Genomic DNA, 27,918 nt, shown 5'->3' with positions numbered 1-27,918 from the left:
AGAGACGACCGACTACTGGGAGGCGGGCGAGTGGCACATCGAGAGTCTGGTAAGAGACATTTACTTGTAGCTCCGGACTAAACAATACATAGCCGTCTGGCTGATACACCTAGCGCAGCTCAACTGAGCAGCAAGGTTGAATTGACTGTATGGTGATATCGGAACACAACAGGAATAAGATACACAAAGCTGTATGGACTGCTCTCATCAACTGATTACACTATTGCACCTCAAATGAGAATTGTATCATTATGCTATATATTGAATAGCCCTTCCAGAGAAATATAGTGCTGCAAATCTAAGGACTTACTTTCCTTGAATCTAAGGAGGAGTTGTGTATAGTGGATTAATTTTAGAATTGTATTTTATGATTAATTGAAGTGTTTTATGGTTGGGTAACAGTTTACCATTTTAATTAATTATAGTGAGGATAATAAATATCGAATCTTATAATATACAGACTGTGTGTGATCCCGTATGTAGAGAGTGCCCCTCTTATTTCCATACAAATATTCTCTCTCTATATAGGCCTGGGGTGAGGCCTCTAGAGGTGAGCACCTCTTATCCAAAACCGATTGGTGGGTGTAGCCGCTGTTTGCTACTTTATATACATGTTTCAAACCGCCTAAGTTTGGAACTACAAACACAGTCTTTGTAATATATTTGATACTATGTGTGATTGCACCAAAGAGTGAATTTACTTAAAAAGGTTGTCCGGTTTTCTAATATTGATAATTTATTTTTAGGATAGGTCATCAATATCAGAACTGCAGGGGTATGACTCCCAGCACCCAGGCTGATCAGCTGATTGAAGAGTGTAATTACTGCTGCTCCTTCCCATTCAAAGGAGTGTAACTACAACTGCTCTAGTGCTGAAGTGAATGGGACGGAGCAGATATAATTATACTGCATGGGACGGTGAGGAGATAAACAGTGAAGAGAACGTATGAGCACCGTGCTATCTTCAAACAGCTGATCGGCAGGGATAGGTCATCAATATGAGAAAACCAGACAACCCCCTTTTTTTAATCTCCCCCTTCCCCCCTCGTCCAGTGGGACATGTGGATAAATTGATACACAAGTGGTCCCTGCTGCTCGGTTCTGGCTCCCGGGCTGTCTTCACTGGGCTTCCAGTCCACATCTGTTAACTTCTTGCACTTTGGGTGGGAGGGGGGAGTTGGCAAAGCTCCCTCTTAGGCAGACCTGCGAAGGAAAGTCTACTTACCTGCTTCTCTGCACTGGCATCCCTCTTCTTCTCTCCCTGGCCTTTGCTGATCTGCTGTACTCCCAGGATGTCAACGTCCATTCTGATGCTGCTGTGGCCAGTTGCTGCAGTACACAACAGTGACCTGCTTGCCTTGCATGACGTGACCATTTGACATGATGCAAGGGCAGCAGGTCACCGCTGTAGCCAGCGATTGGCTGCAGCTACATCAAAATGCAATTTGACATCCTGGGAGCACAGCAGAGCAATTAAAGCCACGGAGAGAAGGAGTGGGGAGCCAGTGACAGGAAGCAGGCTTCACAGGTCTGCCCAAGAGGGGGGCTGTCAAACCCCCTCCCGCACAGGTGCACAGCCCCTTTAAACCTGCAATATATGCTTTTTACAGCACTGCAAGTTCTGCAAGGCATGGGTTTCCTGTGCCAGTGGAACATGTGCTCAGCTCCAGCACTAATGGCTAGGATCCCACGATCTTGATGATTTGATCCCTATGGCATAACAGTAGTTTCAAAGGGAAGGACCTCCTTGGTTCAGGGTGCCAGTGGTTGTTGTAGCAACTGGAGGACTAACAATGACCTCCTGGGTCATAAGGACTAGAACTATAAAATTATTATGTAAAATATTCAACAAGGTAAACAAAGTAAAAAACAATGCCAGAATTGCTCTTTTATATCTGCCTCCCAAAAAATGAAGAAAGCAATCAAATTGTATGGACTAAAATGAGCACTTATACAGCTCTGTCGACTGGTATGGCTGAGAATGAAACAGGTATGGCTCTTGGTAAAAGAAATTGTTGCAAAAGTAGTAATACACAACAAACACTGCATAAATTGAATATTGCCATAATTGTTAATTGTATTAACCCAAAAATGAAACATCTCATTTATACAACATGGTAAATGCCATATCAACAAAAGCCAAAATAAAATAATAAATGTAGATTTTCTGTATTTTTCCCATCCCACCCCCAAAATGTAATAGCTAGATGTATTACAAAATGAAGCCATTAAAAATACAACTCATCCACAAAAAATAAAAAAAACAAGCTAGATCAATAGGAAAATAAAAAAACTATAGCTCTTAGGCTACATTTACACGAATGTGGTGTTTTGCGGATCCGCAAAACATGGACACAGGCCCATTGCTTTCCACAATTTGCAGACCGCACATGCCACGGCTATCATAGAAAATGCCTATTCTTGTCCGCAATTTCTCACAAGAATAGGACATGTTCTATTTTTTTTTTTGCGGGGCCACGGCACGGAACTACGGATGCGGACAGCACATGGTGTGCTGTCCTCATCTTTTGCAGCCCCATAGAAATGAATGGGTCCGCACCTGTTCCACAAAATTGCGGAATGGATGCGGACTCATTTATACGGTCGTGTGAATGTAGCCTTAGAATGTGGCAATAAATAAAATGCTTTATCATTAGAGGGGGGTTTCCCAGGATTTTAAAATTCATGGCTTGTCCTCAGGATAGACTATCAATATCAGATCGGAGGGGGACACCCAGCACTCAGCACCTGAACTACAGACCTCCATCCATTACAGTATGTAGTGGACGGAGCTGGTAGCTGCAGCACCACTCATACTGAAGTGACTTGGATCAGTGCTGCAGTTACCAGATCCGTTCTCTACAGAGTGGACGGAGCTATGTAGTTGTGGCACTGACTTCTTGCTACACAATCTGATACAGATGGTTTATCCCATGGATAGAACATCTATATGAAATATCTGGACAACCCCTTTAAGGCACTAAAGTGGGCCAGTCACTAGGGGGTTAAACAAAGATAAACATTCATAAATTAAGATTAAAAAAAGATTGTTGTACTTACCTGACAAGGGGTTGGTCTGTCCCAGAAACGCATTGTATAACCATTTTATAACGGAAAACAATAACGGAATGCATAACGGTGATGTGAACCTGGCCTAACCTGACAGGGCTCTGACCGATGACATCCATTACTGGGGACAGCCTTAGGGTCCATTCACACGTCAGCAATTCTGTTCCGCATTTTGCGGAACGGAATTGCGGACCCATTCATTTCTATGGGGCCACACGATAAGCTGCCCGGATCCAGAATTGCGGATCAGCACTTCCGGGTCCGCAATTCCGTTCCCGAAAAAAATAGAGCATGTCCATACCAGATTAGGTATTTTCTATTAAGTGCCGGCGATGTGCGGTCCGCAAAATGCGGAATGCACATTGCCGCTGTCCGTGTTTTGCGGATCCGCGGATCTGATGAACCCTTAGTGAGGAGAGTGAAAGAACAGGATGACACATGGTTAACACTGCAAAGACATGTCCTGAACATGGCTAGTAGGTGTCAAGTAAGACTACATTGCTGGATCATGGTAAAAAGGCCATATGAGCAGTAAGTCATTAGAAGGAAAGGGGGGGGGGGGGAATACATAAATAGATGCATAGAGAACTGCATCTAAGAACTGCCGCTCTACAACCATCTTTAGCTAGAAGGAAATACTTTCACAAATCCCATACCACCACCCAGTGACTGCTTGTGGGAACTGCAGGGTACCCTCCTGGTGAGTCTGTATAACCTCACACACCCACACAGCTTGTGAGGATGCAAGCAGATGGCAGAAAAGTTCTATACAGTATAACTTTACTTAATAATAATATGTATGTTGGTAGCTGTATAGCTTATCATTCCAACATCATAGTGTGGCACAGAATAGGGATATACTGTAGGTAGCAAAATGTATCAATATATTAGTTCTACCACATATATTGGGGGTCATGTATCAAAGACCAGTGTTTAACAATGTTTTTTGATCCCCGCTGGGCTGCTGGAGGATGTGCTTAATATATGACGAAGCTCAGGCCGTGCGCCTATATTGAAATGCACTCCAGCCCCTAGCTAGAGTAGATTTCAATCCTCATTTACACAGCGAAACTGGTACAGAAACGGGTCGTACACCTAAATTTAAGGGCACAGGTATTTGAAAAGTTGCAAACCAGGGTATGGTCACAATCTACCAGTTCCAATCAGTCTATTCTTCTACAACCACTCAGCATCAGTGGAGTAACTGGACATTCTTTCAACTTGTACAAAAATGTAGTTCTGACTGTTGGCTTCTCATACACCACACCGAAGGGAGCACGCACTGCAGACACACTACACCCGCTACACCACTGTCAGCTCATAGGGCAGACATGCACAGCAGACAGACCGTCATACTTTTCTACTGTATGTACCCTGAAACTTGTGGGACAGTGCCAATTTCTGGATATAGCTTTTAATTTGAGGTGTCACCATACATTTCTGTTTTTCTTTTTCTTTTTACCTAGAAGACCAATCAAGGTTAATATGTTATTGTAAAAGAGCATCTGTCAGCAGACTTGTACCTATGACTGGCTGACCTGTTACATGTGCGCTTGGCAGCTGAAGACATCTGTGTTGGTCCCATGTTCATATGTGACCACATTGCTGAGAAAGATAAAGTTGTAATATATGTAAATGAGCCTCTAGGAGTAATGTGGAGTTGCTGTTACATCTAGAGGCTCAGATCTCTCTGCAACTACCGCACCCTCTGCACTTTGATTGACAGGACCAGGAGTGATGTCGTTTACACTGGATGGCCCTGTCAATCAAAATGGAGAGGGTGCGGCAGTTCCAGAGAAAGCTGAGGCTCTAAGAGTAACGCCAATGCCCCTGTTGCTCCTGGAGACTCATTTGCATATATTAAAACTTCATTTTTCTCAGCAATGTGGGCACATACTGTATGAACATGGGACCAACATATATGCCTTCAGCTGCGTATCTGACATTTCCATGTGAACTGACAGTGTTTGGTAATGCAGGGTATAGGTAGGCTCATCTGATTGTTACTGTATATTGCATTTTGTTTACGCAGGTGGCTGCTGCAGCCAATCATTGTCCTCAGAAATCTAAGGCTAAGGACGGTGATAGGCTGCAGTGGAGATGTTCTGTACACCTGTATGTCACTGTACACGTCACAGTGTAGGTGATGTTCAGGTGTATGACACATGACTGCTGCAGCCAATCACTGTTCTCAGTGTTAGACCACTAAGGACAGTGATTGGCTGCAGCAGATATATGCCATATACCAGCACATCACCACAGCAGTTTGTAAACAAGCAGCAGCAGGAGAACAGGATCAGCACTGCAATGAATGGCACTGGAGAAAGAGGTGAATATAAGATGATTTTTTATTTATTTTTTTACTTTAGGCTATTGAAGGGCTGGATTTTTAGTTATCTTAAACAACCTATATAAAATGATGGCGCAACCAAATTTCCTATATCTTTTGAGACACTTTCTCAATTCCACGCAAAGCCTTATTGAAGTTCCAGCATTTTTTATCAAAGTTTATCTGGACATCCAACATTACTATATGCCTAAATCTCAGTTATTTGCTCATGGTTCCCACGGCTGTATTTCACTGCCAGATATCATTATCAAGAAGAGTAACTTTGATACTTGGTATCATGCGCCTCCCACCATGCATATAGCAAATAAATTGAGATAGAGAAGTTGTGGATAGCTCCTTTCCATCCAAATTCCTTTTTATGAACGTTTAAACTCCTCCAGTACTCAGATCTTTTATTAGGTCCCATAGAATCTACAAAATGCATCTGTATTTGTAATGTGAGATGATCCATGAAGGAAATCTGTCACCAGTGGACCAAGCCCTTCTGTGGCCAGCCCTTCCCTTGCAGCTTTACTACTGCTTGGCCCTGTCAATCAAAGCAGTGAGAGAGATGCTGGTCACAGAAATGAATGCAGCTTGGGTGCAACAAGAGCAATGGCAACACCCTAATTGCACCAAAGGCTTAATTTGCATATTAAGGAAAAAGTATCATAACTCGGGAACAGAGTCTCGGATTAATAAAAGAATAACAGTGTATTAATCAGGTGAACCACAGCTATGTGTCTATGCAAACAGTTGGATAGGGAGGTCGCTAGTGACAGATTCTCTTTAATGTATTGACCATACTTCACCGCATGCAACCCTCCTCCACCTATGGCTCCGTGGATGGTTCACTTTCCCATATAATTTGGGGATGCTCCTAATGGACCCCAGTTTAATGCCTGATTAATCAGGTATTGAATACAATACTGCCACTACTTGCATACTTCTTTTTTGGAGAAAGACCAATATTCCACCCTTAATCAGCACCTTGCAGACATAAAATCGATGGAACTACTCAAGAACTCTTAAACTAGATCTGAAATATATGCCTATCAAACCATTGCATCCTCGCTGACCTATGTTATATACAGTGGATATAAAAAGTCTACACACCCCTGTTAAAATGTCAAGTTTCTGTGCTGTAAAAACATGAGACAAAGATAAATCATTTCAGAATTTTTTCCACCTTTAATGTGACCTATAAACTGTACCACTCAACAAAAAAACAAACTGAAATCTTTTAGGTGGAGGGGAGAAAAAAAAAAAACCTAAAATAATGTTGTTGCATTACCCTCTTATAACTGGGGATGTAGCTGTGTTCAGAATTTAGCAATCACATTCAAAATCATGTTAAATAGGAGTCGGCATACACCTGCCATCATTTAAAGTGCCTCTGATTAATCCTAAATAAAGTTCTGCTGCTCTAGTTGGTCTTTCCTGAAATTTTCTTAGTCGCATCCCACAGCAAAATCCATGGTTCACAGAGAGCTTCCAAAGCATCAGAGGGATCTCATTGTTAAAAGGTATCAGCCAGGAGAAGGGTACAAAAGAATTTCCAAGGCATTAGATGGAACACAGTGAAGACAGTCATCATCAAGTGGAGAAAATATGGCACAACAGTGACATTACCAAGAACTGGACATCCCTCCAAAATTGATGAAAAGACGAGAAGAAAATTGGTCTGGGAGGCTACCAAGAGGCCTGCAGCAACATTAAAGGAGCTGCAGGATTATCTGGCAAGTACTGGCTGTGTTGTACATGTGTCAGCACTCTCCCGTATTCTTCATATGTCTGGGCTATGGAGTAGAGTGGCAAGACGAATGCCTTTTCTTAAGGAGAAAAACATCCAAGCCATGCTACATTTTGCAAAAACGCATCTGAAGTCTCCCAAAAGCATGTGGGAAAAGGTGTTATGGTCTGATGAAACCAAAGTTGAACTTTTTGGCCATAATTCCAAAAGATATGTTTGGTGCAAAAACAACACTGCACATCACCAAAAGAACACCATACCCACAGTGAAGCATGGTGGTGGCAGCATCATACCAAGGGGCTGTTTTTCTTCAGCTGGAACTGGGGCCTTAGTTAAGCTAGAGGGAATTATGAACAGTTCCAAATACCAGTCAATATGGGCACAAAACCTTCAGACTTCTGCTAGAAAGCTGATCTTTCAGCATGACAACGACCCAAAGCATACATCCAAATCAACAAAGGAATGGCTTCACCAGAAGAAGATTAAAGTTTTTGAATGGTCCAGCCAGAGCCCAGACCTGAATCCGATTGAAAATCTGTGGGGTGATCTGAAGCGGGCTGTGCACAGGAGATGCCCTCACAATCTGACAGATTTGGAGTGTTTTTGCAAAGAAGAGTGGGTAAATCTTGCCAAGTCAAAATGTGCCATGCTGATAGACTCATACCCAAAAAGACTGAGTGCTGTAATAAAATCAAAAGGTACTTCAACAAAGTATTAGTTTAAGGGTGTGCACACTTATGCAACCATATTATTTTATTTTTATTTTTTTTCTTCCCTCTACCTAAAAGATTTCAGTTTGTTTTTCAATTGAGTTGTAGAGTTTATAGGTCACATTAAAGGTGGAAAAAGTTCTGAAATGATTTATCTTTGTCTCATTTTTTTTTACATCACAGAGACCTGACATTTTAATAAGGGTGTGTAGACTTTTTATATCCACTGTATGTTTGTGGGCATTCTCAACTTTTTTGCAAAATACTCTAGATTGCCTTCTCTGCATGATGAGACCATAGACACCCTAGGTCTTCATATTCTCTGTCAACTTCTCCTCTTTGACCCTGAACTCATTCCTATTTTATGTTCATTCTGCCTTTAACTCACCTACTATATGTGAGTGAACAGAAAAACAACTGTTGTATACTGGTGTCGGGCAAGCATGCTCGGCCGAACACAAGTTCGGCTCGAGCATCGCTATGCTCGGCCGAATATCGCATGTGCTCAAGTCAGTGTATTTAAATCAAATTTAACCTCTAACAAAAAAATAATAATAATAAAATATCAGACTTCTGCTGTATAGGAATACTTACTAGTAGTAAGTATTCCTATACAACAGAAGTCTCATATTGAATTTTTTTTTTTAGTAACTGGCCATGCAGCGCTATAGTGTAGTAGTGATGAAAGGCATAGGCAATATTCTTTTTCACGATATTTTGGGAATTTTTCGCATAATATTCGCAATAAATTTGCAAATTCTAGCATTCGTAATCTCATCATTATTTGCAACTTTACATTTTATCAGGTCTGAGTAGATATTACTGATTGGTGCACTAAGTATTGTTGTGACATCACAGCACTATGTCTGTAGCATGTATGTATGGACAGCAGAGAAATAGTAATTCCTATCACACTACCTAACACCCTGCACTGGAACCTATCAGCTACACTATATCCCTATCTAACTTACACTGAGTATCTCCCACTAACTATCTGTATTATATATATATGAGCTAACTAACTAGCTAATGTAATTGGATAAGTAATAGGATCCAAATAAAAGCACAGAGCACAGCAATGTCACTGCTCTCTCAGAAGATGGCTGCTGGGGAGTTTCTTATATAGTAAGGGGTAGGCAACTTTCCTATTGGTTGCTAGGGATATTGCTAAGCTCTAACAAAGATATTGCAGCCTTCTCATTAGCCCACAGGCATGAAGGGAGGGCACTGATGGAAAAAAAATCTAGAATATTTGCAATTGCAAATGTATAGATAGCACTATATTCTACATCTTTGCTAAATCTCGAAGTGCCAATATTCGCAATAAAAATGTGCAATTAGAATATTTGCAATCAACACTATAGTGTAGTGGTTAAGGTTTTTGGCTGTGATGTAGAAGGTTGTGAGTTAAAATCCTGCCAGAAACATTTTAGAAATAGAGGCTAAATTTAATTTATAGATTTTATATTTTTTTGTAATTGTAAAAAATGTGCAATTACTAATATATAAATATATATATATATATATATATAGAGAGAGAGAGAGAGAGAGAGAGAGAGAGAGAGAGAGAGAGAGAGAGAGAGATACAAAAATTCAGGGCAGCACACCTAGTAAGATAATCAGTTAAAGGGGTGCCAGTGGTATCTCACTTAACCAAAGTGATAAATTGATAAAAATAAACACACTGCAGCACTTCCAATAGGTGAAAATAGTGGGATCCTTTTATTCACCCATGCGTGCAATGTTTCGGTCCACTTGCTGGGACCATTTTCAAGTATATATATATATATATAACTTCTGATATATATGAATGCATAATATGTGGGAAACTACTACTGATGTTTTAGCCATAATATATTTACATATATTTATAATAATTATATATTCTAAATATATAATAATATATGTAAATATATTATGGCTAAAAACGAATATATATATTTAAATTAAATTTAGCTTCTATTTCTGAAAAGTTTCTTACTAGTAGTAAGTATTCCTATACTGCAGCTCTATAGTGTAGTGGATAAGATTCTTAGCTGTAATGTAGAAGATTGTGAGTTTGAATCCCACCAGAAACCTTTCAGAAATAGAGGCTAAATTAGATTTAAATACACTGGGAGTCCCCAAGCACTGACTCCATATATGGACAGAGCTATATATGGAGTCAGAGCAGGGACTCCTAAGCCAAACTAGAGTCCCGACACCCTCCCCTCTTCAGAGCAGGGAGGGCCTGGTTTAATGCTCGGGTTCTCCCATTGACTTCGATTGTGCTCGGGTGCTCTGTAGAGCACCCGAGCATCGGGAAGTGTTCTACTGGAGCACACAAGCACTTTGGTGCTCGACCAACACTATTGTATACGCTATTGTTTTATGAGCCATGTCAGCAAGAAAGTCTTGTAAGTGCATAGCCACGGCACTCTTTCTTATAAACCTACTGATGTTAATAGATGTAACCTACTATTTATTGTTCCTGCTATTGTAAAATTCTTACTAGAAATACCATTTATTTAAAATATCATTATCTAGACAGCTGGCACAAGGAGATGATATTTACAGCGCTAACTAGACCACTGTGTCACGGTTGTGTTGTCTGAGAAAATATTTCTTGATTGGTTGTACTTGAGAATTATTTCATAGGTTAACATTACATTATACTGTATTTTAATGGCATTTAAAGGATAATGCTTTTGTTCTAGAATACTTGTCTTGATATCCTTTGCCTAACACATTCCAAAACCCAGGGGTCTCTCTTCTTGTTTTCATCAGGAACTACCTAAAATAAATATGCGCTACTAACAGAAATGAAGGTTGCCTTTGAATATATTGAAATATTACTGATGAATTTAGAAATCTGTGAAAAGGGGAATCTTCTACCTAGTACCATATATACATGTATTTTCCCTTTATTTTCAGTACAAACAAGTGGAGCAATACATGTCGTTTCATAAACTCCCGGCTGATATGCGTCAGCGGATCCATGACTACTATGAACATCGCTACCAAGGAAAAATGTTTGATGAAGAAAGTATTCTTGGCGAGTTGAGTGAACCTTTGAAGGAGGTGAGACGTGCAGATATAACATCAGAATTCTGTATGATATCTACATTTACAAAATCTTAAATTAGGAATGTGGTGTAAATAAAAGACTTCTGTACTAGTAGAATTCCTCCCTAGAGGATGATTTTATATCATCTTTCTACTGAGCCTGAAAAATCATATAGCAGTGAGCAATCATTAAAGCTGACCATACACTTTGGGCTAACAAGCATTTGACTTGCTATAAGACGTGTATCGGGGTGGGCTCCACAGGAGTTCCCATAACTAGTCCGTTAGCACGTGCTTGAGTTTTACTGCTGAGCAAAACACTGAACTGAATTGAGTTTGTGGGTGTGTTTATCAGCTCTGAAATGTGCAATGTCCCTTTAAGTAATGGAGTCCTTGTAGTAACAGTAGCAACACTTTAGGCCTGACACAAAGCAGAGACCCTAACTAGCTAACTACAGGCCTGGTCTCAGTCTCTAGGCGCCAACACTGCAGTGAGGTGCGTGCACGATCTTACCAACCCGGGTCTGCTCTTTATCCCCTAATGACTCTGAACCGAACAAACAGTCTCTCCAGCAAACATGAGGTCCCGCAGGGTATGCAGATTTGTTCCTCAGCTCTTATCAGCCTTCCTAGAAACAATCCTCCTTCCCCTGGACAGGATCTGGGTCTTGGACAACGATCAGCTTCACTCAGCTGCAGCTGTGGTCACTGAGGGGTCCTGTCACACCTGGATCTATTAGATGCTTTGCTCACACACAGTTCGTCAGTCTCATCTAGCTTCTAAGATGGCTGCTGCTTCTTCTAGCAAGTACTCAAACCCCACCTCCTTTGAATATTAAAATAGCTGCAGTCTATTATCCATGCTTAAGAAACAGTGTTCAAACAATGAGAGCTGTTTCTCAATCTCACACTGTCCCTAGGACTCTAGGAGCAGGGGGGGGGGGGGGGGGGGGGCGTTGAACCTGCTCGTAGAGGCTCCGTTTGCCCACCTCTTTTCACTCCCTTCTTTTGATTGACAGGGCCAGGGCAGCACTGCTCTCCTCCCGCCGGCCGTGTCTGCAGTGTAAATCTCGCACCGTTCAGTATTTGGCACAGGTGCAGTGAGGAAGCCAGCAGCCGCCGAGCATCCTTCCCTCACTGCGCCTGCGCCGAATACTGAACGGCACGAGATTTACACTGCAGACACGGCCGGCGGGAGGAGAGCAGTGCTTCCCTGGCCCTGTCAAGAAGGGCGTAAAAAGAGGTGGGCAAACTGAGTCTCTAGGAGCAGGTTCAACGCCCCCCTCTGCTCTTAGAGGCTAATTAGCATATTGTTTTTCTCAATAAAGGCTTTAGGCAGTGAGATGGCACTAATATAGTTATGTTCAGCTGACATTAGCACATCGCTAATGTCATCCAGCTTGATACCCATTTTTCAGGTGACAGTAACCCTTTAACTTTTTTACTTTACTGCTATCTAGTGCCCATTTTTATATTTAGTTTTGCAAAGTCATCTTTGGTTGTATTGTATTTCATTATGTGATTCATTCTGTTACTTCTCCTCTTTTATGAGCCCACATCCTATTTCCCTTCAGTCTTTTCCTGTTTGTCAGACATACATTATAGAGCAGGAGAGAGGATTTTCTTTTTACCTGTATCATCATTTCTCAAGGTACAGTCAATAAACTACCTAAAGGCATATCTATTGCATTTACTGGAGTTCTACATGGAACTGGTGTCACTAGGCGTAATAACAAGTTCACTATCTTCCATTGCTTCTACCAAAGATGGCCACTCAACAGAGACTTGTTTCACATTCGTTGGTGACAGTATAGTCAAGGAAGTATTGTCATAGTCAGGAAGCCTAAGTTTACACCGTCTGCATGCATACGCATAGTCTGCAATAAGCTTAGAGCTGTCCATAATCTTTGTGAAAGATCACGGACATATACTAACCATAGTTCTATACCTGTGAGCAAGCTGCAGTTCTAGGTTAAAGAGACAGTATCTTTCTTGAATTGTCGATCTGCTGCCTATGATCACTATCAGCGACTGTCTGCAAAGTACATCACATTCCTGAGTAATTCTGATATTGATGATGCCTCAGCAGAGGTAGCTAAAATAAAAACTCGAAAGAAAGGATGCTTTAACACAAGATGGCAAGGATAAGTCAGAACTCCACATCGCACATTTGCAGCCAAATTTACATCTCCATCTTCCAGATGGTCAGCATTGTGACAAACTAATAGAATTCTGTGAAAATGCAGAAGAAACTAATGTTAGAAGCTCCTTAGCTAGGAAGAAAGCAGAGATTAGGGGAAAAATGGCACAGGAAGAAGCATAGAGAGCAAATATGGCACAGAAAGAAGACAAAAGGAAAGTCTAATCGTTAATTTCTAACGATAATTTGTTTTCCCTTAGTCCTAACAGCAGCACAGATGGGGGGGTTAACTTCCCCTGTGGACTGGTAGGACCGGCGGAATTTTAATGAGCCCAAGAACCAATAAACGATCTTCAGCTCCCTGAAAGGGAGGAGATCACCCCCCAGCCCACCGTGTTTTTAACAAGCATAATGTATCTAGGGTGGGATATTTGTGTGCTGCTGTTAGGACTAAGGGAAAACAAATTATCGTTAGAAATTAACGATTCCCTTACGTCCTACCAGCAGCACAGATGGGGAGATAGCAAGAAGAATCCCCTAGGGAGGGTCCTCATGCCTGGCAGAACAGTCTGCCCAAAAGCCGAAAACTCTGCCATCCTAGCATCTATCCTATAATGGGAGATGAAGGTTGACTCAGAGCTCCAGGAGGCCGCCTTACAGATCAACTCTAAGGGGAGGAGTCTTCTCTCCGCAACCGAGGTGGAGACCGCCCTAGTAGAATGGGCTCTCACAAACTCAGGAGGATCTAAGGATTGGGAGACGAAAGCTTCCATAATGGCCTCCTTGATCCAGCGACTAATGGTGGCTTTAGACGCTTTACGGCCTTTAGACTTACCGGCAAACAGGATAAGAAGATTCTCATCTATCCTGAACTCTCTAGATCTATCCACATAGATCTGGAGGCATCTTGAAATATCCAGCGGGTCTCTAGCTGGAGTATCAGAGGAGGAGGCTGTAAACAAAACTGGTAAAGAGATTACCTGATTGATATTCTGGAAAGTAGGCACCTTAGGCCTGAAGTAGGGTAAAAACTTCAGGAGTACTCTATCCTGTAGGAAAATAATGTACGGGTGAATTGCAGAGAAAGCCTGCAATTCAGAAATTCTTTTGGCTGAAGCTATAGCCAGAAGAAAGACCATCTTTAGAGTCAAAAATTTGAAATTTACCTCCTCCAAGGGCTCGAAGGGGGGAGATGCTAGCCCCCTGAGCACTACTGAAAGATCCCACTGGGGATAGGTTTCAGTATAGTAGGCTTTAGTCTTTCAGCTCCCTTCAGGAAGCGTTTAATGAGTGGGTCCCGAGAATGTGGCCTGTTGAGACAGGCCGAGATGGCATAAACCTGTACCTTCAAGGAAGCTGGAGATAGGCCTCTATCTAATCCATCTTGAAGAAATTGAAGTATCGCAGGAAGGGGCGGATCTGCGGACGCCACCTGTCTGGAATCACACCATGCCACGAAGATTCTCATGATCCTGGAGTAGGCCTTCTTTGTAGACTCTGCTCAGGAATGCGACAAAGTTCTCAGGACCGACTCGGAAAGCCCTTCTATGTTGGGAAGGGACTGATCAACCTCCAGGCTGTCAGGTTGAACCTGTGCAGATCTGGGCAGAGGTGAGTGTCCCACGACACCAGGGTCTGCTCCGGGGGGAGTCTCCAGTATTGGTCCTGACTCATCTGAATGAGCTGGGTAAACCAGGATCTTCTGGGCCAAAACGGTATGATGGCTATTACCGAGGCCTGATCCTGACGGATTTTCATCAATACCCTCGGTATCATGGAAAACGGAGGAAAGATGTAAGCCAGCCTGAACCTCCACGGTATTGACAGAGCATCTATCGCCAGGGGGTTGTCTTCCCTGTAGAGGGAACAGAACCTCAGCACCTTGGCGTTGAACCTGGTTGCCATGAGATCCACTTCTGGCATACCCCATCTGTGAGCTAGCTGCCTGAAGATCTCCGGATGCAGAGACCACTCCATCGTCGGTAATCCTCGACTTAAGCGGTCCGCTATCATATTGAGGGAGCCTCGAATATGAACGGCAGATAGATGGGAAAGGTTCGTCTCTGCCCACCGAAGAATTACCCCGATCTCTGACAGAAGGGGCAGTGATCTTGTGCCTCCCTGTTTGTTTATATAGAGAACTGCAGTCATATTGTCTGACTGGACTTTCACTGCTTTGCCCCGGATCTGAGGGGCAAAGTGAAGGAGGGCTAGCCGGATAGCTCGCATCTCGCGAAGATTGGAGGAAAGACGCCGCTCCAGAGGAGACCAAGATCCCTGAATTGGGGATCCGTCCAGGTGAGCGCCCCAGCCTACAAGGGACGCTTCTGTAGTCAATATGACCCAAGCTGGTTGGGTCATAGACTTCCCTGGTGGTAGCTGAAACCACCATCTGAGGGAATTCCGGGTTTGACCGGACAGGGAGCACAGGGAATCTAGCCCCGCAGGGCTGCCGTTCCATAGGTGTAAGACCTCCGACTGAAGAGGACGGAGGTGCCATAGCGCCCAAGGGACTGCATCCGCAGCCGCTGACATGAGCCCCAGCATCTTCATGAGAGTCCGGATAGAGACTCGACGAGGGACATAAAGGACCTTTGCCAGGTCCTGAATCCGCGCTCTCCTTTCTGGAGTCAACCGGAGGGACATCTCCACAGAGTCGACCACGAATCCTAAGTAATGGATTGAAGTCGATGGGCTCACATTTGACTTCTGCCAGTTGATAATCCAGCCTAGGCGGAAGAGAAAAGAGATTGCGACCTGGAGATGGTGGGTAAGGATCGGAACTGAAGAGGCTATGAAAAGCCAATCGTCCAGATAAGGAATAATAGTCAGTCCTTGAAGTCTCAAAGCTGCCACCACCGACACCACCACCTTGGTGAAGATAAGGGGGGCAGAAGAGATTCCGAAGGGAAGCGCGGCGAACTGAAAGTGCCTGCAAACCCCTGAAATCTGGACCTCGATCCTGAGGAGTTTCCGGGACGTGGAATGGATCGGAATGTGAAAATACGCATCCTTGAGGTCCAGGGTAGCCATGACGTCCCCAGGGTTGAGGATATGGCTGACTGACCTTATGGTTTCCATGCGAAACCTTGTTTTCCTTATAAATCGATTGAGAAATCTCAAGTCGATGATCATCCGGAGATCTCCCGTCTTTTTGGGAACCAGGAACACTGGTGAATAAATCCCTAGGCCCCTCTCCCCTGCCGGCACCTCCTCTAGGGCTCCCTTGGAAATATAGTCCTGAATGTAAGATTCTAGGACCATTTGTTTGGCAGACCCGAAGTTTCGTGTGGCGATGAATCTCTCTGGGGGGAGAGAGATAAGATCTACCCGGTACCCGACGGAAACTATGTCCTGGACCCAGGGGTCTGCAATCAACCGGCTCCAAGAGTCTTTGAAATGGGTAAGACGACCCCCCACGGGAATCTGGGGGAGGGGTACGGGAAAAACTAGGGAGGATACTGCAGGGGCAGCAGGGCTTATCCAAGAGCCTCGAAGAGGCCCATAGTCAGGAGGGTTTTGCCTCCCTGGTGGGTTTGCGGGAGCGTCTCGAATATTTACGAGACGGTCCCCCCCAATCTCTGCGCCTAGACTGCTGCCCTGGACGACCTCCGCCCTTCTTCTCCTGCCTGGGGCGTCCCCGAAAGGGCTGCTGGGGGAGGCTCTTCCCCTTTTTATCGGAGAGCCCCTCCATTATCTTGTCCAATTCGGACCCGAATAGCCTATCCGGTTCGAAGGGGAGCCCACAAAGGTTAAACTTGGATGCGTTATCCGCGATCCACGGTTTCAGCCAAAGTGGTCTGCGGGCAGCTGAAACTAGGGCCATAGTCTTGGCGGCCAGCTTCAGCTGCATCTGGGAGGAATCGACTAGAAAGTCCATAGCCAGATTGGCTGACTTGAAGGCTGCCAGGATGTCGTCTCTTGATACGCTCTGATCCACGTCCGTCTGGATTTGATTGAGCTTGGAGCGTAGATAGGCGGCTACCTCTGTGGCCGCAATTGAAGTTGATGCGGAGGCAGCGGCCGCCGCATAACTCCTCCTAAGGGTGCACTCTGCCCTCCGGTCTAGAGGGTCCTGCAGACTAGACCCATCGTCTGCAGGGACTAGAGTGCGCCGGAACAACTTGGCTATAGCCATGTCCACCTTGGGAACGGAACCCCACGATTCCACCAAGGGTTTAGCCATCGGGTACATGAGTCTGAATTTTCTGGTGAGCACTGGACCCTTCTCAGGCTTTTTCCACTCTGTGCGCATCACAGAGAGGAGGGTCTCATCCGCTCTAAAGACACGCTGTGTCCGACCGGCGGGATCAGAGGACTCCCCCATGTCAACATCCTGGTCCCCCGACCTGATGGACTTGAGTAACTTCTGCGTCTTTTCTGGAGGGAAAAAGCAAGAAGTAGATTCTTCTTCCTCAGAAGAAGACCCCACAGAACAGGGGGTAGGTCTTTCGACCGGTGCAACCACCTCCATGGGAGTCTGAGAGGGACCTGGTAACCTCTCATTAAGCAGCCGAACTACTCCCTTAATGGAATCATCCACGTATGTCTTTGTCCACTGGAACATTTCCTGCATCGTGGGTTCCGTGGATGCCGTGCGACAACTCTCACATCTGGAGTAAGGACAGCTGTCATCTAAGGGTGTGTTACATTCGTAACATGCCAAATGCTTCCTCTTGGCCCCAGCCTTCCGCTGATCCAGTTCCTTAGGGGAAGCCATAGTCTGTAATGAAAAGAAACAAAACAGGTCATAACACCTACAATATCAGGAGGTGGAGAAAAACAGACCTTAAGGGGGCCCACCAGCACTAGAAGAAATAGAGCTGAAAGAAGAGGAACAACAAAACCCAAGCAAAGCAATACTGCAAGAATATCACAAAATACAGGGAGCTCTGGAGCTAACTTGTGAAAGCAACGCAACCAGAGCACAGACTGATGGGCTCTGGGCGCTTAAAAGGAGGAAGCCCCACCCACTGGGCGGGTCCTGAAACGTAATTAGCCCAAAGAAAAACCAGAGCCTATACTGGCTCTACTTATTCTAAAATGTCTCCCCAGATTAATCCTGAGTCCAGGATGTCTTTATAGGGAGCTAGCTTAAAAGAAATGGTGAGTTTTTATACCTCACCGCATCGCTCCGGAAAACCGTAAGTGACGTAGCGCACCTAGAGCGCGTCACTTCCGGAAAATGGCGGCGCCCATAGCGCCGCACACATGCGGTAACGGAGGGACAAAGCACCGTATACAGAGATGAAAGAAGAGGGGAGGGGACACCCCCCTCCCCGACGGTACCCCAGACAGAAATCGCCGTGATCAGGCCTAAAATAAAGGCACTGAGATCCATAGAAAAGGCGAGCTAAGCTTAAGGAGGAAAAGAGCCCCTAAGCACTCTTCAGCTCCCTGAGAGGGAGCGACACGCCAGTCCACCTGTCCAGAGGACAGAAAAAAACACGGTGGGCTGGGGGGTGATCTCCTCCCTTTCAGGGAGCTGAAGATCGTTTATTGGTTCTTGGGCTCATTAAAATTCCGCCGGTCCTACCAGTCCACAGGGGCAGTTAACCCCCCCCATCTGTGCTGCTGGTAGGACGTAAGGGAATTAGAATTTCTCCAAATGGAAAAAGAAGAAACAGCTGCCTTAGCTACACTTAAAGTTCTCAAAGAAGCATTACACCAAGATACTGATCTGGACTGCTTCATCCCAGGATAACTGAAAGATCCAGCTAATTATACTGATTACTGCCCAAAGCAATCATTACCTATGCCACCTACTAGCTACATTGATGTTACGTTAAAAACAAAAACTTCCAAGTTGCACATGCTAGCGCCACTTCTGAACTACCACATTGATCTACCCACACAGCAACAGATATTATGATCTATCAGTGGTTACTTCCAGCATCAAGCAAGCAGATCCTCCAGAGACTAAACCACAAGTTCAAGATTCAACTACAATTACTTTCTCCTCTTAATGCATGGAAGTATGTGGGAAAAAGACTTGTCCAAAATGCTGCGCTAAGGTGTGTCAGGTCAAAGTCTACCCAGAAGAGCAACCTGAGAAAGCCACCAAAATGTATGCCATTATAGTTGAACAAAGCAACAGTTCTTTATCAAAACCTAAATTCTTTAAAATCTTTGATATAAATGGGCAAACAATACCATATACCCTCAACACTTGCTCTGGTCTTGTAGAGACTTTCGGCAAAAGGCCCACTGCGTACGTTGTTTCTTCAATCAAGGGAAATAGTCATATACTCTTACCAATGTTAATTGAATGTAACTAGATACTGCATGAAAGATTAAAAAAAAGCCTACTCAAGAAGCTGCACATCATCATCCCCACTTAAGGCACCTAGTGGTTCAGACGATGCCTCATACACACAGAGACTTTATTTAGGCTGGATAATTGTGGGCAATGTATGCCTATATAAAAGCCACAAACCATCTGAAGTTAACTTCTTTAAAACTTGCTCAAAATTGGTTGCACGACCCACTTTAACCTATAATCTCAACATTATGAAGCAAAAGAAAGGCTCTCTAACCTCCTCAATTTATGCTCAACAATGCAGGCGTCAGAAGACATAAATAGTTTTGATCAGCATGATCAATTCTACCAGGCAATATTCCTGGTTTAATAGGGTTGATAATGCTGACAGAGGCCCTTTAACCACTATACTTTGCAGCCATCTAGTTCAAATTGTTATATTAGGCTTTGTGAAGTTATCTATGCTTATATTTAATTATATAAACAAATAGAAGTGGGGCACACTCTTAAGTATAGGGATCTTTATTGACACAATAATAATATCACAGTAAATAACAATATATAAAACCGACACAATGTAAGTAAGAAATCAATATATATCAATATATAAACTGACACAATATAATAGCAGTAAAAGAGCAGAATAATGGATAAGATCAGTGGATATTTTGAAAAAACAAGCAATAAATAAGCGAACAATAAAAATAGAATTAAATACACAGTAATGATAGAATGGCAATATAAATAAGATCCCAATAGGTGTATGGGTTTTCGTGGAGAATAATTCAATACTGCTCCTCCATACACTGAAGTCCACTCCGGTACCAGTCCTAATAGCAAATATTTGAAAGAAATTGTAGTTCCAAGTGCATGCCGCAATACAGATTGAGTTGTATAATAGATCGGCAAGTAATGCAAACAGCGGCGTCCCGCTGTATTGGTAAAAAGTGATCACTTTGGATGAATATATGCAGGTCTTACCCGAGGATGCTTGATACTGGACGGTGGCCCCTCGACTCGGCTTGTAGATAATGTCTCCGGTCTCAAGGGGTAATAGCCAGATTTAAATTTCGCGCCTATAGGATTGTTTGGTACACGTGGTAATGTCCGTCTCACGTGGAGTAGCGTCCTAATATAGCGGCGGTTCTCTGGCGGTAAAAAAGTCTTCCAGGCTTCCTCGGAGTTGCAGACCCTCTTCTGTGGATGGGGAGATACCCATCCACAGAAGAGGGTCTGCAACTCCGAGGAAGCCTGGAAGACTTTTTTACCGCCAGAGAACCGCCGCTATATTAGGACGCTACTCCACGTGAGACGGACATTACCACGTGTACCAAACAATCCTATAGGCGCGAAATTTAAATCTGGCTATTACCCCTTGAAACCGGAGACATTATCTACAAGCCGAGTCGAGGGGCCAGCGTCCAGTATCAAGCATCCTCGGGTAAGACCTGCATATATTCATCCAAAGTGATCACTTTTTACCAATACAGCGGGACGCCGCTGTTCGCATTACTTGCCGATCTATTATACAACTCAATCTGTATTGCGGCATGCACTTGGAACTACAATTTCTTTCAAATATTTGCTATTAGGACTGGTACCGGAGTGGACTTCAGTGTATGGAGGAGCAGTATTGAATTATTCTCCACGAAAACCCATACACCTATTGGGATCTTATTTATATTGCCATTCTATCATTACTGTGTATTTAATTCTATTTTTATTGTTCGCTTATTTATTGCTTGTTTTTTCAAAATATCCACTGATCTTATCCATTATTCTGCTCTTTTACTGCTATTATATTGTGTCAGTTTATATATTGATATATATTGATTTCTTACTTACATTGTGTCGGTTTTATATATTGTTATTTACTGTGATATTATTATTGTGTCAATAAAGATCCCTATACTTAAGAGTGTGCCCCACTTCTATTTGTTTATATACTTTATCACTATCAGACCGGGTGGTGTCTGTTAGTGGGTGCACCTCTGCTGGATCCCCATCTCATTCTAGTGCGACATTTTCCATATTTATTTTATATTTAATTATGTCACTCATCCTTTTACACATTTCTGTGAGCCCATATCCTGTGTCCTACCATCTTCTCCTGTTTGTCATACATGCATCACATAGCTGGAAAGAGGATTTTTCTTTGACTTCTATCATCATTTCTCAAGGTACATAAATTACCTAAACGCATATCTATTTCACCTCCCTCAATGGAATTGTACATGGAATTTGTGTCATTAGGGGAATGAGAAAGCAAGTTCGCTATGTTCCATTGCTTTTACAAGAGATTGCCACTCACACTTGTGGAGGACATTTATCCTCCTATATACTCCCAATGCATTAAATTCATAGGTCATCATAAAAAAAAAATAGGAAAATAGATGACGCAGAACAATTGTATCTGAGGGTAAACTGGTGATTTCAGTAAACTAGATTTTGCTTGGATTTGTAAATGTTAGCTCTTTTATAGAGTGGGTGCTTTGTGCTGCTGAAGTGGAATCTTGTGGAAGATGCATGCTGTGGTTTATTGAATTTCCTTTATTAACTATCTTCAACTAAATAATTTGTAAAAAAAAAAAAACTCTTACTACAAGAATTTCAATTTTGATTAAAGTGGAAGACTGTATTCACAGAAGTGTTCAACAATGCAAACTATAGGTGGTTGACAGAATAAAGATCTGTCTATGGATTGAAATGTGACATGTTTTAGTAGAATATAGTTTTCTACTTATTTTCCACATTGCATGTGAGCGCTGTATTTTACCGTTCCTTGCTCCTTTGAGGCTCTGAAGGTTGGAGTCTGTTCATGCATGCACCACTCGATTATGTGTGGAGGACCTCTGTGCCGTGGATCTCTGTAGTTTGAAATTTCAGTATGACACTCAACATTGTAAAGTGGACAGGATGGGAGATCGGAAAGTGGACTCATGGCATAAAAATCTGCTAGAAATACGCTGTATAAAGTCTTCCCCAATCTAATCCTATGGGGTGGAAAAGTATCAATCCCTGCCCAGTGTTCTGCTGCAGAATAATAATCTGCTGCATAAATAATGATGTTTTGTGTCTTTTCAATAAAGCTATTGAAAGATATGTTGCAGAATTTATAAAGTAAATTATACCTGGGTTAATGTACCTCCTTTTGTAAATTATAAGAATATTACAAATCACCAGTTATTTTATTGTGTAAAGTGGGGCTAAATTATTTCTGATAATATACACAGCTGCTGCTGAACCTCTTTTTCATAAGCAAATAGGCGCCTCATAACAGTTACTGATATTATAACATAATTGAGCTACATTTTCAGTACCAGCAACAATATGCCTTAATTTCTGTTTCAAAGCTTATCATGAATTGTACTTTACCTTACCTGTTTTACCTTTTTTTATTTCAATAGGAGATCATTAATTTTAACTGCCGCAAGCTCGTAGCCTCTATGCCACTTTTTGCCAATGCAGACCCAAATTTTGTAACTTCAATGCTTACAAAGCTACGGTTTGAAGTATTTCAACCAGGAGACTATCTTATTCGAGAGGGAACTGTGGGCAAGAAGATGTTCTTTATACAGCATGGTGTTGTCAGTATCTTGAGCAAAGGCAGTAAAGAGACCAAACTCGCCGATGGATCCTATTTTGGTGGTAAGTACATTTAGATGCTGTATGTATAGCAGGGGCGGATTGGGAACTTAAAGTGGCCCTGGAAAAAAATAATAAAAGTGGCCCCATGTTGTAGGCAAGTCCAAATTGACAGAAGGCGAAGCAAAACAAGCCAAATGTAGTCAGGGACAACAGTAGTAGGTGGGTCCAGCAGTGCTGTAATGCAGCACAAAATACTGCCCTATCAAAACCAAATACCATAGTGCAGCATAAAATACTGCCCTATGAAACCCAGTATGCATTCAGACCACTCCATTCTGTTACGCACTTCACTTGGCAACATTGCAAAATCCTCGATGACTTGGAGATTGAATGAATCCATCCTCTCCAACCAACAATATCAAAGCCGCATAGAAAACGCCCTAACAGACTATTTTCAGTGGAACATAGATGACACACTACCCTTTACTACAATTTGGGAAGCCCATAGAGCAGTCATTCGAGGTGAATTTATCTCAATAGCTTCACACCTCAATAAATCTAGACAAGAAACGGTAAAGAAACTATATAGTGAGATACAACAACTAGAACTCACACATAAATCGACTAACTCTAGGGATACCCTCCGAACACTAGTGTCCAAAAGACAACAACTGAGAGACATACTAAACGTACAATCAGCTAAATTTTACATGTCATGGAAAAACAGACTTTTCATACATGGAGACAAAATATCCAAATTAATGATGTCCTTCATTAAGAAATGCAAAGCACGAATCTACATACTCTCAACAAAGCACCATTTAGGCCCACGTGTCATGGATGCCAAAGGTATATCCGATGCATTTTGCCATTATTATAAATACCTATATCAACTAAGAGCACAAGACACTAACGTTCAAACAACAAAGAGACCGGAAGATATCAAAGACTTTCTCTCTTCTCTTCGTCTCCCAACATTGTCGGTGGATCAGCAAAAAGAGATCAACAAACCGTTTACTCTACTGGAGGCGGCCCAGTCCATCCTGTCAAAGAGCCCTGACCCTGAAGGTCTACCTGTCTCATATTACAAATCCCTACGAGAAACTCTACAACCACTCTTCCTGCGCTTTTGTAACGCTATACTACAGGGCTCTGCACTACCGAGACAAGCACTTGAAGCACACATCTCCCTCATACACAAAGAAGGGAAAGATCCAGAACTATGCAGTAATTACAGACCAATATCCCTTCTTAATAACGACCTAAAAATATATGCTGGCCTTGTAGAGCAACGTTTAAGCCCCTTGTTACCGAGTCTAGTCTCCCCTAAACAAGTCGGCTTTGTAAAAGGTAGAGAAGGCAGGGACAATTCCATCAGGCTACTGCATCTCATGCAACACGCTAATATATCCCGCTCTCCGTTGGTCCTCCTAGGTATGGATGCAGAGAAAGCGTTCGACAGGGTGGACTGGACCTTCATGACTGAAACCCTAAGACATTTCCACTTTCCCGACCCCTTTATTAAAGCCATCTCCCAGCTATACTCTCGCCCATATGCACGAATTCTGGTTAATGGTCTACTGTCAGACCTGTTTGATATCCTAAACGGTACTCGGCAAGGCTGCCCTCTGTCCTCCTCGCTATTCATCCTAGTGATGGAGACTCTGATTCAAAGCGTCAGACAGCTATAGCAGGATATAAGGTCAATGCAGTAGAGCATAAAGCGGCAGCCTTCGCTGACCATCTTCTTTTGATTCTCACAGACCTTATAAAAGAGCTACCAGTGGTACTAGACACATTCACCAGATTTGGTTCCCTTTCAAACTTCAAAATAAACCTTGAAAAATCAGAAGCACTAGGCATAAATATTTCTCAAAAACTAAAGAACAAGCTTGAAAGGCAATTTTCATTTAAATGGCCAAAAAGTTATATAAGGGAGCTTTCACACTAGCGTTTTTCTTTTCCGGCACTGAGTTCTATCATAGGGGCTCAATACCGGAAAAGAACTGATCAGTTTTAGCATTCAGAATGCATGGGGATAAAATCCGTTCAGGATGTACAGTACAGACCAAAAGTTTGGACACACCTTCTCATTCAAAGAGTTTTATTAATTTTCATGACTATGAAGGCATCAAAACTATGAATTAACACATGTGGAATAATTATATACATAACAAATAAGTGTGAAACAACTGAAAATATGTCATATTCTAGGTTCTTCAAAGTAGCCACCTTTTGCTTTGATTACTGCTTTGCACACTCTTGGCATTCTCTTGATGAGCTTCAAGAGGTAGTCCCCTGAAATGGTTTTCACTTCACAGGTGTGCCCTGTCAGGTTTAATAAGTGGGATTTCTTGCCTTATAAATGGGGTTGGGACCATCAATTGCGTTGAGGAGAAGTCAGGTGGATACACAGCTGATAGTCCTACTAAATAGACTGTTAGAATTTGTATTATGGCAAGAAAAAAGCAGCTAAGTAAAGAAAAACGAGTGGCCATCATTACTTTAAGAAATGAAGGTCAGTCAGTCAGCTGAAAAATTGGGAAAACTTTGAAAGTAAGGGCTATTTGACCATGAAGGAAAGTGATGGGGTGCTGCGCCAGATGACCTGGCCTCCACAGTCACCGGACCTGAACCCAATCGAGATGGTTTGGGGTGAGCTGGACCGCAGAGTGAAGGCAAAAGGGCCAACAAGTGCTAAGCATCTCTGGGAACTCCTTCAAGACTGTTGGAGGACCATTTCAGGGGACTACCTCTTGAAGCTCATCAAGAGAATGCCAAGAGTATGCAAAGCAGTAATCAAAGCAAAAGGTGGCTACTTTGAAGACCCTAGAATATGACATATTTTCAGTTGTTTCACACTTGTTTGTTATGTATATAATTCCACATGTGTTAATTCATAGTTTTGATGCCTTCATAGTCATGAAAATAAAAAAAACTCTTTGAATGAGAAGGTGTGTCCAAACTTTTGGTCTGTACTGTATCAGGATGTCTTCAGTTCAGTCACTGAACGGCGCTTTGGACAAAGGAAATACCGCAGCATGCTGTGGTATAATCTCCATCCAAAATTCCGGATCATTTACCGGAATGCCGGATCCAGCATTAATTTACTTTGAAATGTATTAGTCCGGCATTAAAAATACAGCAATGCCGGATCCGTCTGTGGCAGGCACAGCACTATGAAGTGCCTTTTGCGCTGTGGCATTAGAAGAATTTTGATATCTCTGACTTTTAGTCTAACCAGACTGTCTATTACTCTGTAATTCCTCTAGCGCTGTTCTATGGAAACAGTAGATTTAAAGAGCACACCAAACGCTTCAAATAACTTCTTTATTAACTTCAACCTTTCTTCATACAGTCCTGATCAAAAGTTTAAGAACACTTAAAAAATGGCAAAAAAATCATATTTTACATTGTTGGATCTTAACAAGGTTCTAAGTAGAGCTTCAACATGCAACAAGAAGAAATGAGAGTGAGACAAAACATTTTTTGAGCTTTCAATTAATTGAAAATAACGACTGAAACAGGCTGTTTTTCAGCTGATCCAAATTTTAGGACCACATGCCTTTAAAAAGCCAAATCTGTGCAAAGATGTGGATTCATTGTCATTTTCTGTCAGGTAGTCACACGTTGTGATGGCAAAGGTCAAAAAACTCTCCCTTTTTGAACGTGGTCGGGTTGTTGAACTGCATAAGCAGGGTCTCTCACAGCGCGCCATCGCTGCTGAGGTGGGACGCAGTAAGACAGTCATTTGGAATTTCTTAAATGATCCTGAGGGTTATGGAACAAAAAAGTCAAATGGAAGACCCAAAAAAAATTCATCATTCAGCACTGAGCCGGAGGATCCAATTGGCTGTCCGTCAAAACACTGGACGATCCTCGACCCAAATTAAGGCCCTTACTGGTGCTGACTGCAGCCCCATAACCATCAGATGGCACCTGAGACTGAAGGGCTTCAAAAACAAAAAACGTCTTCAAAGACCTCGTCTCGTTGAACGCCACAGAACTGCTTGTTTGGACTTTGCAAGAGAGCACCAAACATGGGACATTCAAAGGTGGAAGAAAGTTTTATTCTCTGATGAGAAAAAAATTATGGTTTCCAACGTTACTGGCATGACAAGCAGATCCCACCCAAGATGTTTTCTACACGCCACAGTGGAGGGGGCACCATAATGGTCTGGGGTGCTTTTTCCTTCAGTGGAACAATGGAGCTTCAGGAAGTGCAGGGGCGTCAAACGGCCGCTGGCTATGTCCAGATGTTGCAGAGAGCATTCCTCATGACTTAGGGCCTTCGTCTGTGTGGTAACGACTGGGTTTTTCAACAGGACAACGCTACAGTACATAATGCCCGCAGGACAAGGGACTTCTTCCAGGAGAATAACATCACTCTTTTGGCCCATCCTGTGTGTTCCCCTGATCTAAATACAATTGAGAACCTTTGGGGATGGATGGCAAGGGAAGATTACAAAAATGGACAACAGTTCCAGACAGTAGGTGGCCTTCATGCGGCCGTCTTCACCACTTGGAGAAATGTTCCCACTCACCTCATGGAAACACTTGCATCAAGCATGCCGAAACGAATTTTGGAAGTGATAAACAATAACGGCGGAGCTACTCATTACTGAGTTCATGTTTGGAAGTTGGATTTCTGTTTTGGGGGGTTTAGGTTTTTTGTGGAGGTGTGGTCCTAAACTTTTGATCAGCTGAAAAACAGCCTGTTTCAGTTTATTCGTTGTTTTCATTAAATTGAATGCTCAAAAAATGTTTTGTCTCACTCCCATTTTTTCTTGTTGCATGTTGAAGCTCTACTTGGAACCTTGTTAAGATCCAGCCATGATAAATATGATTTTTTGCAATTTTTCAAGTGGTCTTAAACTTTTGATCAGGACGGTATATAATACTGCTGCCTCCGCAGCAGATAGTCCATGTACATAACACATGCTGAAAAGATATCACAAAATGGCGGTATGATTAAGATGGTGGTTCAACTGTTCAATCTTGTCATTCAACATAAAATGGTGGCTA

The 27,918-nt window shown here is 42.8% G+C and overlaps 1 protein-coding gene across 1 annotated transcript in view; it reads left to right on the top strand.

Annotated features, from left to right (window-relative positions):
• Positions 1–27,918, top strand: part of HCN4 (hyperpolarization activated cyclic nucleotide gated potassium channel 4) — a 220,469-nt gene that overhangs the window by 168,995 nt on the left and 23,556 nt on the right. The window contains exons 5-6 of the mRNA XM_040413696.1: positions 10,775–10,921; positions 22,713–22,953. Coding sequence (XP_040269630.1) covers positions 10,775–10,921; positions 22,713–22,953 — 388 coding nt within the window. The remainder of the gene's footprint in view (positions 1–10,774; positions 10,922–22,712; positions 22,954–27,918) is intronic.

The sequence above is a fragment of the Bufo bufo genome, chromosome 1 (genome assembly GCF_905171765.1).
Source record: "Bufo bufo chromosome 1, aBufBuf1.1, whole genome shotgun sequence".
In the NCBI taxonomy this organism is placed as follows: domain Eukaryota; kingdom Metazoa; phylum Chordata; class Amphibia; order Anura; family Bufonidae; genus Bufo; species Bufo bufo.
This window is presented reverse-complemented; position numbering and strand designations above follow the sequence as displayed.